The 15,556-nt window shown below is 42.2% G+C and overlaps 1 protein-coding gene across 5 annotated transcripts in view; it reads right to left on the reverse strand.

Annotated features, from left to right (window-relative positions):
• The window catches only part of LOC126325636 (nucleoprotein TPR-like), a 263,392-nt gene that overhangs the window by 31,954 nt on the left and 215,882 nt on the right, over positions 1 to 15,556 (reverse strand). For 3 of the 5 annotated variants that reach the window (XM_049995265.1, XM_049995268.1, XM_049995266.1), the window contains one exon: positions 8,601 to 8,792. In XM_049995265.1, coding sequence (XP_049851222.1) covers positions 8,601 to 8,792 — 192 coding nt within the window. The remainder of the gene's footprint in view (positions 1 to 8,600; positions 8,793 to 15,556) is intronic. The other 2 variants (XM_049995267.1, XM_049995269.1) reach the window with 1 other exon arrangement.

Consider the following 15,556-nt stretch of genomic DNA (forward strand, 5'->3'; position numbering starts at 1 on the left):
CATTGGAGTTCCCCCACAACCAGTAGTCCCACCATCAGTGATTGCCCAGATCTTCCAGGCTGAGAGGTTTCCTCTGAAACAGGACAAATGACTACATCTGGCTGAGGGACAGTGTCAGCCATAGACAGCACCTGAAACATGTTTGTTAGACTAACCACTTGACCATGGGTGAAGTGTCAACCAGAGAGCAAGTAGTAACTGGGCTGGTCCCCAGTGTGGACCAAACGGTGGTCTCAGATCTGCTGCATGTCCATTGGATCCCCACAGCCAGCCCACAACAATGCCACCCATCCACTGCAGCTTCAAGCTGTGTAATCAAAGCTACCACAGGCTGTAGCTGAGAGTGAAGTGTCACTAACTTGGCTCACATCTGCACCCAGCAATCACAGTCCCTATCCATACACAACATAGACAAATAAAGGACTACCAACACACACTATAGAATTCTACTGCAGACACTGACAAAAATGCAAGAACTGTGTCTAACAAGTTAGATTAACATGCAGAGATTCAAAAACTAAATTATCAGAGCACTGAAGTGAGACTAAATAATTCTCTCCTGATTAGGAACTTTTAATAAGTCATGAAATCGGCTACTCTCCAACACAAACGAGAGAGCTGTGTCTATTAAAAATTAAATTAACACGCAAAAATTCAAGAAACTAAACTACCAAAGCACGCAGATGAAACTATACAATTTTCACTTGGTTAGGAACTCGTAAAATCTCGCAAAATTGGTTACTACCCTGTTGCTGCTTCTGTTTCGGCTGGCTGTTGCTGCTGCTGTAGAGAAACATTAATATTCTCTAGCTGGAGTTGTCAATTACATATCAATATTTTATCCATCTTGCTGTAGTCTACTGAAAAATTGCTTCTTGACATTATTTTGTCACAAATCATGAATGAAAATGAGATTATTTTTAATTGGTAAGAATAGCTCCCTATAAGGAAGGTTGAACATAATTTTTTATTAAACCTATGATTAGCATGTCAAGCTATCATAAACAGAAGAAGCAACTGGAGCACTATGAGAGGTTCGGGCAAGATCCACCCCTTACGTGCAGAGGAATCTTCAGTGCTGAAGATATCGGCCACCAGAATAGTTTCTTTTCTTTTTTAATCTTTTTTTTCTTTTTTTTCATGTAACATCACTGTGATAATGTAAGCATATGGAGTCTGTAAACATTTCTTTGTAACGTATTCCAGCTCCATATATTTAAAGTAACTAGCATATTACTTTTTCCTTTTGACGTTTACACTACTTTTACTTTCTGTTTCCAAAAGACAATTTTGTTATTAAGCTCTCTTTTTCAGTGTGGATATAGGTCTCTCAACTCTGTGCAAAGGCAGCACATATTGTATTATGAAACCCAACTTTTTCAGCGATTTTTTCTTTTGCTTCCTTTGAAAGTGTGTCCTCATCTCTCTTCATAACAGTCTGCATCTTAAACTTGAACGACTACATAGCATAGCACAGCACAGCACAGTAAAGTACAATACTTATGAAATGTTTACTCAGAATGCTACACACGGTATAGTTTATGTTATATTGACAGTGGAAGGAGACAATACACTAGTGACACAAATAGTTTTCACTTTTAACAACTTCTATTGATTCAGCACTAGAGTGTCCACGGCGCAAGAAAGTTGACCTCCATGTATTGTGCGGTGTAACGATATTTACTCATCAAGAGGCAGCATTGATTGGCTTTCGGAACCTGGAGTGAAGATGTGGCTGGGCAGTGGCTAACACTATGTAGGCACCTTATACATAGGGTGCCCAAGCCTGTATCAGGTTGTAAAATCTGGCACCAGTCAGTTGATTAAATTTGTCCTTTACAATACACTGATACTTTACTCAACGCTTTTTGCTGTAACAATAGATAACTATTCAACTCTAAAGCTTGTGCAATGAGCAAGTACATCTTTGGTGTCAAGTAATCTGTGCTGGACACCAGTCCTCCCCGAAGTGATGACGAGGAGCATCCTCATTAGCAGCCAGGCTGTCAGCATCACCGAGCAGTGCAAGATGGATGGAAGGGGCTGTTTAAACATTTCGCAAGTGCTGCACTGAGCTGTGCTTTTTTTTTTGTGGGAGTACAGAGTTTTATTTCATCATTCAAGTTTAAGACGCAGATTGTTATGGAGAAAGATAAGAAGCCACTTTCGAAGGAAACAAAAGTAAAAATCCCTGAAAATTTGGGTTTCATAATGCAAATGAGCTGCCAATTGGTTGCTAGAGATAGTTGAACTGGTAAAGCTGCCCAGCTTGTCTTTGATGCCAACAATACCGATGATATATGCTTGTAGGATTGCAAGAAAGGACTAAGTCAGCTCAACTGAATGACACAGACACTTTGTGGAAATGGTAAATGAACTCTGTTAAGTACACTTTCAGCAGGAGAGCGTACACTCCATTAGTTTTCTGTTTTATGCTGAGTAGAATCTTCACTGTGTTTATGTATATGTGCAGAGGTTCTTGACTAACGCAGCTTGAATTAATATGTACTGTGGCATGATGGTTTTATCAGCACAGTGATTGAGGCTGCAAACGGTTGTGCACTGTAGGAGCAGGAACAGTGTGCACCTTTCCTGAACCTTGCATGGCTCTTGCAGCTGTTTCAAGTTACACTTTATTGCAGTCTGTACTGTGGTTGGAGATGGTACCTGTTGTTGTTGTTGTTGTTGTTGTTATGATAACAGTAAATACAAATTTGGGGAATTCTTTAAAATGCTTCGCAACTGTGACTATTTTGCTACAGGCGTATGTGAGGTGAGCACCAGAACTATGGTGTGTGTGTGTGTGTGTGTGTGTGTGTGTGTGTGTGTGTGTGTGTCATTGATTGTATAATAAGGTTTTCTTTGGAGACGAGCGTATTGTAGGTGTCTAAATTGTAATTAACTTTTGTACTAACTGGCTGAAGTGATGTGACTTGAAGCATACTGGATACTGATCACGCGACCAAATGGAACAGATTGTGCTGTTACTTAGACCAGCAAGCCAATGTTTGCTGATCAGGATATGAAACATTTTGTTTAGTCCAACTGTTTTTAATGTATACAGATGATTGTGTTTCCAAAATTTATAGCTTATTTCCCAAAATTAAATTAAATGCAGTTGGAAATATAATTTGAACAATATATTGTTTAAACAGTCTATCAAAGTGTCACTCTGCACGAACTGTGCCCGAAGCCCGTTCAAAACACCCAGTAAAACAAGCTGGTAATTTTAATGGTCACCAAAACATGAATTTAATTAAGGAATGGAAGTGATACTATAGATTTACCACAGGAATGATCGAGCTGAAGACTTTATTGTTAAATGGTTGAGAAAGATATGCATGTCCAAAAATAGAAAGAAACTTCCACATGGGAAAAATATATTAAAAACAAAGATTCCAAGAGTTACCAAGCGGGAAAGTGCCGGTAAACAGGCACAATAAATAACACACACACACACACACACACACACACACACACACACACACACACAGACACACACAGACACACACACACACAGACGCACAGAATTTCTAGCTTTCGCAACCGACGGTTGCTTCTTCAGGAAAGAGGGAAGGAGAGGGAAAGACGAAAGGATGTGGGTTTTAAGGGGAAGGGTAAGGAGTCATTCCAATCCCGGCAGTGGAAAGACTTACCTTAGGGGGAAAAAAGGACAGGTGTACACTAGTGCACGCGCACACACACACGCACGCACGCACGCACGCAGACACAAGCAGACATTTGTAAAGGCTAAGAGTTCGGGCAGAGATGTCAGTCGAGGTGGAAGTACAGAGGCAAAGAAGTTGTTGAAAGACGGGTGAGGTATGAGCGGCGGCAACTTGGAATTAGCGGAGGTAGAGGCCTGGCAGATATCGAGAAGAGAGGATATACTGAAGGGCAAGTTCCCATCTCCGGAGTTCGGATAGGTTGGTGTTGGTGGGAAGTATCCAGATAACCCGGAAGGTGTAAACTGTGCCAAGATGTGCTGGCCGTGCACCAAGGCATGTTTAGCCACAGGATGATCCTCATTACCAACAAACACTGTCTGCCAAAGTCCATTCATGCGAATGGACAGTTTGTTGCTGGTCATTCCCACATAGAAAGCGTCACAGTATAGGCAGGTCAGTTGGTAAATCACGTGGGTGCTTTCACATGTGGCTCTGCCTTTGATCGTGTACACCTTCCGGGTTACAGGACTGGAGTAGGTGGTGGTGGGAGGGTGCATAGGACAGGTTTTACACCGGGGGCGGTTACAAGGGTAGGAGCCAGGGGGTAGGGAAGGTGGTTTGGGGATTTCATAGGGATGAACCAAGAGGTAACAAAGGTTAGGTGGACGGCGGAAAGACACTCTTGGTGTAGTGGGGAGGATTTCATGAAGGATGGATCTCATTTCGGGGCAGGATTTTAGGAAGTTGTATCCCTGCTGGAGAGCCACATTCAGAGTCTGATCCAGTCCCGGGAAGTATCCTGTCACAAGTGGTACACTTTTAGGGTTCTTCTGTGAGAGGTTCTGGGTTTGAGGGGATGAGGAAGTGGCTCTGGTTATTTGTTTCTGTACCAGGTCGGGAGGGTAGTTGCGGGGTGCGAAAGCTGTTTTCAGGTTATTGGTGTAATGGTTCAGTGATTCAGGACTGGAGCAGATTCGTTTGCCACGAAGGCCTAGGCTGTAGGGAAGGGACCGTTTGATATGGAATGGGTGGCAGCTGTCATAATGGAGGTACTGTTGTTTGTTGGTGGGTTTGATGTGGACGGATGTGTGAAGCTGGCCTTTGGACAGATGGAGGTCAACGTCAAGGAAAGTGGCATGGGATTTGGAGTAGGACCAGGTGAATCTGATGGAACCAAAGGAGTTGAGGTTGGAGAGGAAATTCAGGAGTTGTTCTTCACTGTGATTCCAGATCATGAATATGTCGTCAATAAATCTGTACCAAACTTTGGGTTGGCAGGCTTGGGTAACCAAGAAGGCTTCCTCTAAGCGACCCATAAATAGGTTGGCATACGAGGGGGCCATCCTGGTACCCATGGCTGTCCCCTTTAATTGTTGGTATATCTGGCCTTCAAAAGTGAATAAGTTGTGGGTCAGGATGAAGCTGGCTAAGGTGACGAGGAAAGAGGTTTTATGTAGGGTTGCAGGTGATCGGCGTGAATGGAAGTGTTCCATTGCAGCAAGGCCCTGGACGTGCAGGATATTTGTGTATAGGGAAGTGGCATCAATGGTTACAAGGATGGTTTCCGGGGGTAACAGACTGGGTAAGGATTCTAGGCACTCGAGAAAGTGGTTGGTGTCTTTTATGAAGGATGGGAGACTGCATGTAATGGGTTGAAGGTGTTGATCTACGTAGGCAGAGATACGTTCTGTGGGGGCTTGGTAACCAGCTGCAATGGGGTGCCCGGGATGTTTGGGTTTGTGAATTTTAGGAAGTAGGTAGAAGGTAAGAGTGTGAGGTGTCGGTGGGGTCAGGAGTTTGATGGAGTCAGGTGAAAGGTTTTGTAGGGGGCCTAAGGTTCTGAGGATTCCTTTAAGCTCCGTCTGGACATCAGGAATGGAATTGCCTTGGCAAACTTTGTATGTAGAGTTGTCTGAAAGCTGACGCAGTCCCTCAGCCACATACTCCCGACGATCAAGTACCACGGTCTTGGAACACTTGTCAGCCAGAAGGATGATGATTGATCGGTCAGCTTTCAGATCACGCATAGCCTGGGCTTCGGCTGTGGTGATGTTGGGAGTAGGATTAAGGTTTTTCAAGAAAGATTGAGAGGCAAGGCTGGAAGTGAGAAATTCGTGGAAGGTTTGGAGAGGGTGATTTTGAGGAAGAGGTGGTGGGTCCCACTGTGATGGAGGACGGAACTGTTCCAGGCAGGGTTCAATTTGGATAGTGTCTTTGGGAGTTGGATCATTAGGATTAGGATTTTTTTCTTCGTGGCAAAGTGATATTTCCAGCAGAGACTACGAGTGTAGGACAGTAAATATTTGACAAGGGCAGTTTGGTTGAACCTGGGAGTGGGGCTGAAGGTGAGGCCTTTGGATAGGACAGAGGTTTCGGAGTGGGAGAGAGGTTTGGAGGAAAGGTTAACTACTGAATTGGGGTGTTGTGATTCCAGACTGTGTTGACTAGAATTTTGAGGTGTTGGGGGGAGTGGAGCTGGAAGTGGGAGATTGAGTAGATGGGAGAGACTGGGTCTGTGTGCAATGAGAGGAGGTTCAGGTTTCTTGGAAAGGTTGTGGAGGGTGAGTGAGTTGCCTTTCCGGACGTGGGAAACCAGGAGATTGGACAGTTTTTTGAGGTGGAGGGTGGCATGCTGTTCTAATTTGCGGTTGGCCTGTAGGAGGATGCTATGAACAGCTGGTGTGGATGTGGGAGAGGAAAGATTGAGGACTTTGATTTGGGATAGGAGTTGACGGGTGTGCTCATTGGCTGAGTCGATGTATAGGTGAAGGATTAGGCGGGTGAGGGCTATGGATTGTGCAGTTTGGAACTGGTATAAGGACTGATGGAAAGAAGGATTGCAGCCAGAGATGGGAACTTTAAGTGTGAGGCCTTTGGGGGTAATGCCAAACGTCAGACAAACCTGGCTAAATAAAATATGGGAGCGTAATTTGGCTAGGGCGAAGGCATGTTTGCGGAGGGAATGTAAATAAAATTTAATGAGGTCATTGTAGTGATGTTGTGAGGTTGACATGGTATTAGAAGATGGAAAGGGTAATATGAGGTTAAAGTGAAAATAAATAGAAATATATATAGGGAGAGAGAAAGTTGTGAAAAAAGTCGAAAAAGTGTTGGTTTGAGATGAGCTATGTTGATCCTGAGCTGAACTTAGGTTGGTGAACAACAATGGGTGCAAAGGTTAGGTAGTTGTGTTGTATCCAAAACACGTTAAAGGGTGGGGAAATTCATGAAAATTTCGAAAAAAAAAAGAAAAAAATTTCGAAATTTTCAGCAGGGATACGACTTCCTAAAATCCTGCCCCGAAATGAGATCCATCCTTCATGAAATCCTCCCCATTCCACCAAGAGTGTCTTTCCGCCATCCACCTAACCTTCGTAACCTCTTGGTTCATCCCATGAAATCCCCAAACCACCTTCCCCACCCTCTGGCTCCTACCCATGTAACAACCTCCAGTGTAAAACCTGTCCCATGCATCCTCCCACCACCACCTACTCCAGTCCTGTAACCCGGAAGGTGTACATGATCAAAGGCAGAGCTACGTGTGAAAGCACCCACGTGATTTACCAACTGACCTGCCTACACTGTGATGCTTTCTATGTGGGAATGACCAGCAACAAACTGTCCATTTGCATGAATGGACTCAGGCAGACAGTGTTTGTTAGTAATCAGGATCACCCTGTGGCTAAACATGCCTTGGTGCATGGCCAGCACATCTTGGCACAGTGTTACAACTTCCAGGTTATCTGGATACTTCCCACCAACACCAACCTATCCGAACTCCGGAGATGGGAACTTGCCCTTCAGTATATCCTCTCTTCTCGATATCCGCCAGGCCTCAACCTCGGCTAATTTCAAGTTGCCGCCGCTCATACCTCACCTGTCTTTCAACAACTTCTTTGCCTCTGTACTTCCACCTCGACTGACATCTCTACCCGAACTCTTTGCCTTTACAAATGTCTGCTTGTGTCTGTGTATGTGCGGATGGATATGTGTGTGTGTGCGTGCGCGTGCGCGCAAGTGTACACCTGTCCTTTTTTCCCCCTAAGGGAAGTCTTTCCGCTCCCGGGATTGGAATGACTCCTTACCCTTCCCCTTAAAACCCACATCCTTTCGTCTTTCCCTTTTTCCTGAAGAAGCAACCGTCGGTTGCGAAAGCTAGAAATTCTGTGTGTGTGTGTGTGTGTGTGTGTGTGTGTGTGTGTGTCTTATTTATTGTGCCTGTCTACCGGCGCTTTCCCGCTTGGTATATATCTGTGTGTGTGTGTGTGTGTGTGTGTGTGTGTGTGTGTGTGTGTGTGTGTGTGTGTGTGTGTGTGAGAGAGAGAGAGAGAGAGAGAGAGAGAGAGAGAGAGAGAGAGAGTGTTCCACCACAGCTGTATCTTGAGAATGTCTTTATTGTCTCACAATACTAATTTCGGTGGCACATTACAGCCATCCTTAGGTCTATTGCCAAAAGAATCTTCAATCTCCTTGGCACATTTATTGTGGAGTCCTTGTTACTAGTACACGTGGGCTAGCTTTCCTTAAGAGTCTCTACTCGACACCATGCCAAGTAGAGACTCCCGAGGAAAACTGGTCCATGTGCACTAGTAACAAGGAGTCCACAATAAATGCAACACGGAAATCTAATACTCTATTGGCAGTGGGCCTGAGGATGGCGGTATGTGGTGCAGAAACTAGTATTGAGAGACAATAAAGACATTCTCAAGATACAGCTGTAGTAGAACTTTTTCTCATATAGTCACGGAACATCTTGAATAGTTGGAAAATAAGATAACTCGCTACTGATCAGTGTTCAGTTTTGATAAAATATTGAAAGAAATAATGCGTGTATAATTGCTGTGGCTCTTCATGTTATGCAACTTTAAACCCAAAAATTTTCTTTAGGTACAGAAGGAAATCTCTAACAAAGACAAAAGAGGCGTTACCAACCTAAAATATCACCTGCAGTTGAACTATCCTGTGTCTCCCCCTCGCCTGCTTCTTCAACTGACACATCTGTGACTGAGATGACAGGAATGACAGTACTACTGCTGCTGCTGCTTCCGTCAGGTGGCTGCTGCTGATCTGCATCCCCTCCACTCTGGCCAACTTCGCCTGATGTCTCAACACCTGTGTTGTCACCTATAAAAATGAAAGCAATGGTGAAATTGTGTAGTTCAACTTTTTATCAATGTAGAAATTTGGTCAACTGTCTAAAATATAATTTATCTTTTCAAGAATAATTAAGTACAAAACTATGATGTTTAATATATATACGTTAACAACACAATTCTGTACATTTAACAAATAAAATAAGAAAGTGAGACAATAATTCAACTCCAGAAAATAAAATCAGGGCTATTTATATTATACCACATGAAAGTGAAATATGGATTCTAGCGAGAGATAAAGAAAGGAGACCACAGTTTGAAGAAATGAAGTATTGATAAGAACAATAGCATACACAAAATGTAAGGGACTGTACCTATATATATAAATGTGTGTGTGTGTGTGTGTGTGTGTGTGTGTGTGTGTGTGTGTGTGTGTGTGTGTGTGTGTGTGGGCGCGCGTGCGGGCGGGAGTGGGAGGCGCATTTTTGAGGTGTGGTAACATACAGACATAAGTCAGACACTTGTGGAGCAATTTCAATCAAACTTTGTATATACAGAACTCGTAATTTGTATAATTATTGTATATGTTGTGTGGAAAATATACCTCTACTGCCCCTAGGCTGCCAAAATATAAGTTTAACAAGCCATAGCAGTAAAATACTGACACTTCACCACCACCTTCTCTGAACTACGCAAATGGCAGTTATCCTTACAACACATACTCCGCTCCCAAATTCGTACTGGCCTCATATCTCGGGTAACCAATTGTCCCTGCACTCTTCACCCAACAGTTCCTCTGCTACCTCCCCATTTATGTCCCCATGTCACCTTCAACTTGTGCCTCTCCCATCGACTCCTACAACTGTGATTACATGCACAGCCACTTACCTGCCTCCCTCCGAGCCACCTGTCAGCCAACCTCAATACTTCTCCCTGCCTCCTGCCTCTATCCTCCTCTACCCATTCCACCCAAAGCAATATAGTCCACCTGCCAAAATACAGCACTGGCACTGTGTGCCCATCTGGCACCATGTAGGGGCTGTGTGTGTGTGTGTGTGTGTGTGTGTGTGTGTGTGTGTGTGTGATAATACAGTAGGTGATGCATTACTGCTACCTAATATCTCAGATGCTTGGAACCAGTTAACACAGGGAAACTACTTTTCTATACTAGATCTTGCAAGTGGTTGCCATCAAATACTGACAGACAAAAAAGATACAGAGAAAAGCTTGTTCAGCTCGAACTACCAGCACTACAAGTATAATCAAACACCAATGGGACGAAAAGGAGCTCCAAGATGTATTTAGCTGTTAGTGGACACAGTTTTGACAGGTGTTCAAGGGACAGAATGTGTTTTCCTTTCTTTTTCCTTTTTTTTAATCTAGAAAATGTAGTATGCTATGAAGAAACTTGCAGCAGCAGCATAATGAGACGCTCAGAGAAATGTTTCACAGACTGTGAGACCATAATACAAAGATGCAACTGGTTAAGTTCGAGTTCTTAAGGAAAGGTGTTACCTTCTTAAGCCATTCCATTATGAACATGAGACTCTCACCAAAGATGCCAAAGATGGAAACAGTAAAGTTCTTTCTTCAACCAAGAATGACCAAAGCATGGAAAGGGTTCTTGGGGTAAGTAGGGTATTATTGAAGATTTATAGGAAATTATAGCAAAATTGTGAAGCCACTTCATGAACTATTAAAGAAAGTAACGGAATATGAATGGGACAGGAGACAAAACAATGCTTTTGAGGAACTGAAGGAGATATTGGTTCATCCACCACTACTTCCGTATCCAGATTGTGAGAAGCCATTCATAGTGCAGTTTTGTCACAAAGCAAGAAAGTTGGCAAGGATTCCCCAACATTTAAGTATCGACAACATTGAACAACAGAATAAAACTACAGTACCACAGAAAAACAACAGCTGGTCATGATATGTGCAGTGAAGCAGTTCTGATTATGTAAATGGACAAATATTTATGGTGGTAACACAACATAGCTCTTTATAGAGTGAAGGACCTAAGTTTGTGTCTCCTGAAATAAACACCAATTCAAAAAGTTACAATTACAAGGTATCAGAGAGGCTGGATAGTAATGCGGATGCTCTTAGTAGGGTAAGGTCCACATAACAGAAATATGGAGACGAGAAATGCATAATTCACAAAAATAGTGATGTAGGAACAGAGCAAAGGTCTGTAGTGGAAGCAAGCAGGGAGAGTAGTCACACAAGTGTGTGATAACTGAAAGTAATACCAGAAGCAGTAATGAGAGCAGGTAGTAAAGCAGAAATTAGTCTTCAAGAGAACGAGTATATATTAAGAAAGATGCACAATAATTCATTAGGATGACATGATACTCAGGACTTCGTCCAGAAGTGTGTCATGCCAAAGAAATAAGTATACTCAAGCAAAAACAAGAACGCTTTGGGTAATTATCCACAGCTGGGACAGTGTTTGAAATGTGTTCAATGGACATGGTGGGTCTTTTACATATGTCAAGTACAAGTGTGTGGTTTCAGCTCTCCGAGACTGCAGACACATGTGCAAGTGTGCAAGTGCGTGTGCGTGTGCGTGTGCGTGCACACGCGCACGCGCGCGTTGACAAAGGCCTTTATGGCCGAAAGCATCAAATGTGTGAATCTTTCTGTTGTGCCTATCGCAACTCAACATCTCCGCTATATGGTGGGTAGCAACTTTCGTTCTCTGGTATTGTTATAAGTACAGGTAAGAGATATATATGTTAACTTTTCAGTATGATTTGAGTAAGTTTACATTATCAGGGCAGATAGAAAGATAAGATGCAGACAATAGCTGAAGCATTTATGAAACACACACTATTAAGATATGGGAATCCATTAATTCTTTAACAGATCATGAATCAAATTTCTTGAATGATGTTATCAAATAGTGTGTAAATTGCTGAGAACTGAGCAGAGATCACAGCTTACCCTCCAGCAACTAATGGCACAAGGGAGTAAAGCGACCAGACACTGGTTGAATATTTAAGACTTTTTTTGTCAAGCTGAGTACAATATGCCATTTTTGTGCTTAAAACATCATGGTGATGTAATGGTGATGTGCACTCCATTCAAACTAATGTATGGTAGAAAAGCAAACATACCAGGAATATTGCAACAAGAGTCAACACGGCAAGTTGTCATTATGAATCATATGCAAACAAATTATGAGCTAGAATGCAATGGAAGCACGCAAGACAGGGGAGAGGGAAATAGTGAGAGAAGGAATACAAAAAATAAGAGAACCAAAAGCAACACAATAATAACTGATAAGAAACAGAAACTGAAGGAGTTCAACCCTCGAGCAGGTGCGCTTGTGTATAAAGTGCGCCAATCGCAAACAACATTGTCATGCACAGTTCCATTGCTGTTTTACAATAGCAAGCCCCTATCTATTCCTGCACTATTGTTTCAGCTAGCACAGTGAGAAGTTGTATTGTCAAAGGTCCATATGAGCTACAGTAATTTAAAATAAACTGGGAGTGTTTCATATTCGTGTACAAAGTACGCAACGTGCCCGGTCTCTTAAGTAATTTTTCCTTCACTTTTACTTCGTTCCTTTTTAACCAAATCAAAAGGTAACACGTAACAAGCGGGTATATCACTGTGCAGGTAGAGATCAGACAACAAGCTTGGTTCATTATTCAACAAGGATCTCGAGTTCAACTCTGTACCACACAACAAAAATGATGATGACTCTGAAGAAGAAGAAGAAGAAGAAGAAGAAGAAGAAGAAGAAGCAGAGGAATTGATCACACAAAGTAAACACGATTCAGATTCTGATCAAGTCCACGATTTAGATGATGACTGAAGAGCTACTCTCCTCTCTCTCTCTCTCTCTCTCTCTCTCTCTCTCTCTCTCTCTCTCTCTCTCTCTCTCTCTTTTTTTGACAAAACGTGTAAATGGAATAAAATATCTTCTAATGTGACATGGAAAAAAAAAAGAATACTGTAAAAATATTCCTTGGGCCTACACGTTATCAGGAGGAAGAAAACTGGCGTTCTACGGATCGGAGCGTGGAATGTCAGATCCCTTAATCGGGCAGGTAGGTTAGAAAATTTAAAAAGGGAAATGGATAGGTTAAAGTTAGATATAGTGGGAATTAGTGAAGTTCGGTGTCAGGAGGAACAAGACTTCTGGTCAGGCGACTACAGGGTTATAAACACAAAATCAAATAGGGGTAATGCAAGAGTAGGTTTAATAATGAACAGGAAAATAGGAATGCGGGTAAGCTACTACAAACAGCATAGTGAACGCATTATTGTTGTCAAGATAGATACGAAGCCCACACCTACTACAGTAGTACAAGTTTATATGCCAACTAGCTCTGCAGATGATGAAGAAATTGAAGAAATGTACGATGAAATAAAAGAAATTGTTCAGATAGTGAAGGGAGACGAAAATTTAATAGTAATGGGTGACTGGAATTTGAGTGTAGGAAAAGGGAGAGAAGGAAACACAGTAGGTGAATATGGATTGGGGCTAAGAAATAAAAGAGGAAGCCGCCTAGTAGAATTTTGCACAGAGCACAACTTAATCATAGCTAACACTTGGTTTAAGAATCATGAAAGAAGGTTGTATATGTGGAAGAACCCTGGAGATACTAAAAGGTATCAAATAGCTTATGTAATGGTAAGACAGAGATTTAGGAACCAGGTTTTAAGTTGTAAGACATTTCCAGGGGCAGATGTGGACTCGGACCACAATCTATTGGTTAAGACCTATAGATTAAAGCTGAAGAAACTGCAAAAATGTGGGAAATTAAGGAGATGGGACCTGGATAAACTGAAAGAACCAGAGGTTGTACAGAGTTTCAGGGAGAGCATAAGGGGGCAATTGACAGGAATAGGGGAAAGAAATACAGTAGAAGAAGAATGGGTAGCTCTGAGGAATGAAGTAGTGAAGGCAGCAGAGGATAAAGTAGGTAAAAAGACGAGGGCTGCTAGAAATCCTTGGGTAACAGAAGAAATATTGAATTTAATTGATGAAAGGAGAAAATATAAAAATGCAGTAAATGAAGCAGGCAAAAAGGAATACAGACGTCTCAAAAATGAGATCGACAGGAAGTGCAAAATGGGTAAACGGGGATGGCTAGAGGACAAATGTAAGGATGTAGAAGCTTATCTCACTAGGGGTAAGATAGATACAGCCTACAGGAAAATTAAAGAGACCTTTGGAGAGAAGAGAACCACGTGTATGAATATCAAGAGCTCAGATGGCAACCCAGTTCTAAGCAAAGAAGGGAAGGCAGAAAGGTGGAAGGAGTATATAGAAGGTTTATACAAGGGTGATGTACTTGAGGACAATATTATGGAAATGGAAGAGGATGTAGATGAAGACGAAATGGGAGATACGATACTGCATGAAGAGTTTGACAGAGCACTGAAAGACCTGTGTCGAAACAAGGCCCCCGGAGTAGACAACATTCCATTAGAACTACTGACGGCCTTGGGAGACCCAGTCATGACAAAACTCTACCAGCTGGTGAGCAAGATGTATGAGACAGGCGAAATACACTCAGACTTCAAGAAGAATATAATAATTCCAATCCCAAAGAAAGCAGGTGCTGACAGATGTGAAAATTACTGAACTATCAGTTTAGTAAGTCACAGCTGCAAAATACTAACGCGAATTCTTTACAGACGAATGGAAAAACTGGTAGATGCGGACCTCGGGGAGGATCAGTTTGGATTCCGTCGAAATGTTGGAACACGTGAGGCAATACTGACCTTACGACTTATCTTAGAAGAAAGATTAAGAAAAGGCAAACCTACGTTTCTAGCATTTGTAGACTTAGAGAAAGTTTTTGACAATGTTGACTGGAATACTCTTTTTCAAATTCTAAAGGTGGCAGGGGTAAAATACAGGGAGCGAAAGGCTATTTACAATTTGTACAGAAACCAGATGGCAGTCATAAAAGTCGAGGGGCATGAAAGGGAAGCAGTGGTTGGGAAAGGAGTGAGACAGGGTTGTAGCCTATCCCCGATGTTATTCAATCTGTATATTGAGCAAGCAGTAAAGGAAACAAAAGAAAAATTTGGAGTAGGTATTAAAATTCATGGAGAAGAAGTAAAAAGTTTGAGGTTCGCCGATGATGATTGTAATTCTGTCAGAGACGGCAAAGGACTTGGAAGAGCAGTTGAACGGAATGGACAGTGTCTTGAAAGGAGGATATAAGATGAACATCAACAAAAGCAAAACGAGGATAATGGAATGTAGTCAAATTAAATCGGGTGATGCTGAGGGAATTAGATTAGGAAATGAGACACTTCAAGTAGTAAAGGAGTTTTGCTATTAGGGGAGCAAAATAACTGATGATGGTCGAAGTAGAGAGGATATAAAATGTAGACTGGCAATGGCAAGGAAAGCGTTTCTGAAGAAGAGAAATTTGTTAACATCGAATATAGATTTATGTATCATGAAGTCGTTTCTGAAAGTATTTGTTTGGAGTGTAGCCATGTATGGAAGTGAAACATGGACGATAACTAGTTTGGACAAGAAGAGAATAGAAGCTTTCGAAATGTGGTGCTACAGAAGAATACTGAAGATAAGGTGGATAGATCACGTAACTAATGAGGAGGTATTGAATAGGATTGGGGAGAAGAGAAGTTTGTGGCACAACTTGACTAGAAGAAGGGGTCGGTTGGTAGGACATGTTTTGAGGCATCAAGGGATCACAAATTTAGCGTTGGAGGGCAGCGTGGAGGGTAAAAATCGTAGAGGGAGACCGAGAGATGAGTACACTAAGCAGATTCAGAAGGATGTAGGTTGCAGTAGGT

The sequence above is a fragment of the Schistocerca gregaria genome, chromosome 2 (genome assembly GCF_023897955.1).
Source record: "Schistocerca gregaria isolate iqSchGreg1 chromosome 2, iqSchGreg1.2, whole genome shotgun sequence".
NCBI classification, from domain to species: Eukaryota; Metazoa; Arthropoda; class Insecta; order Orthoptera; family Acrididae; genus Schistocerca; species Schistocerca gregaria.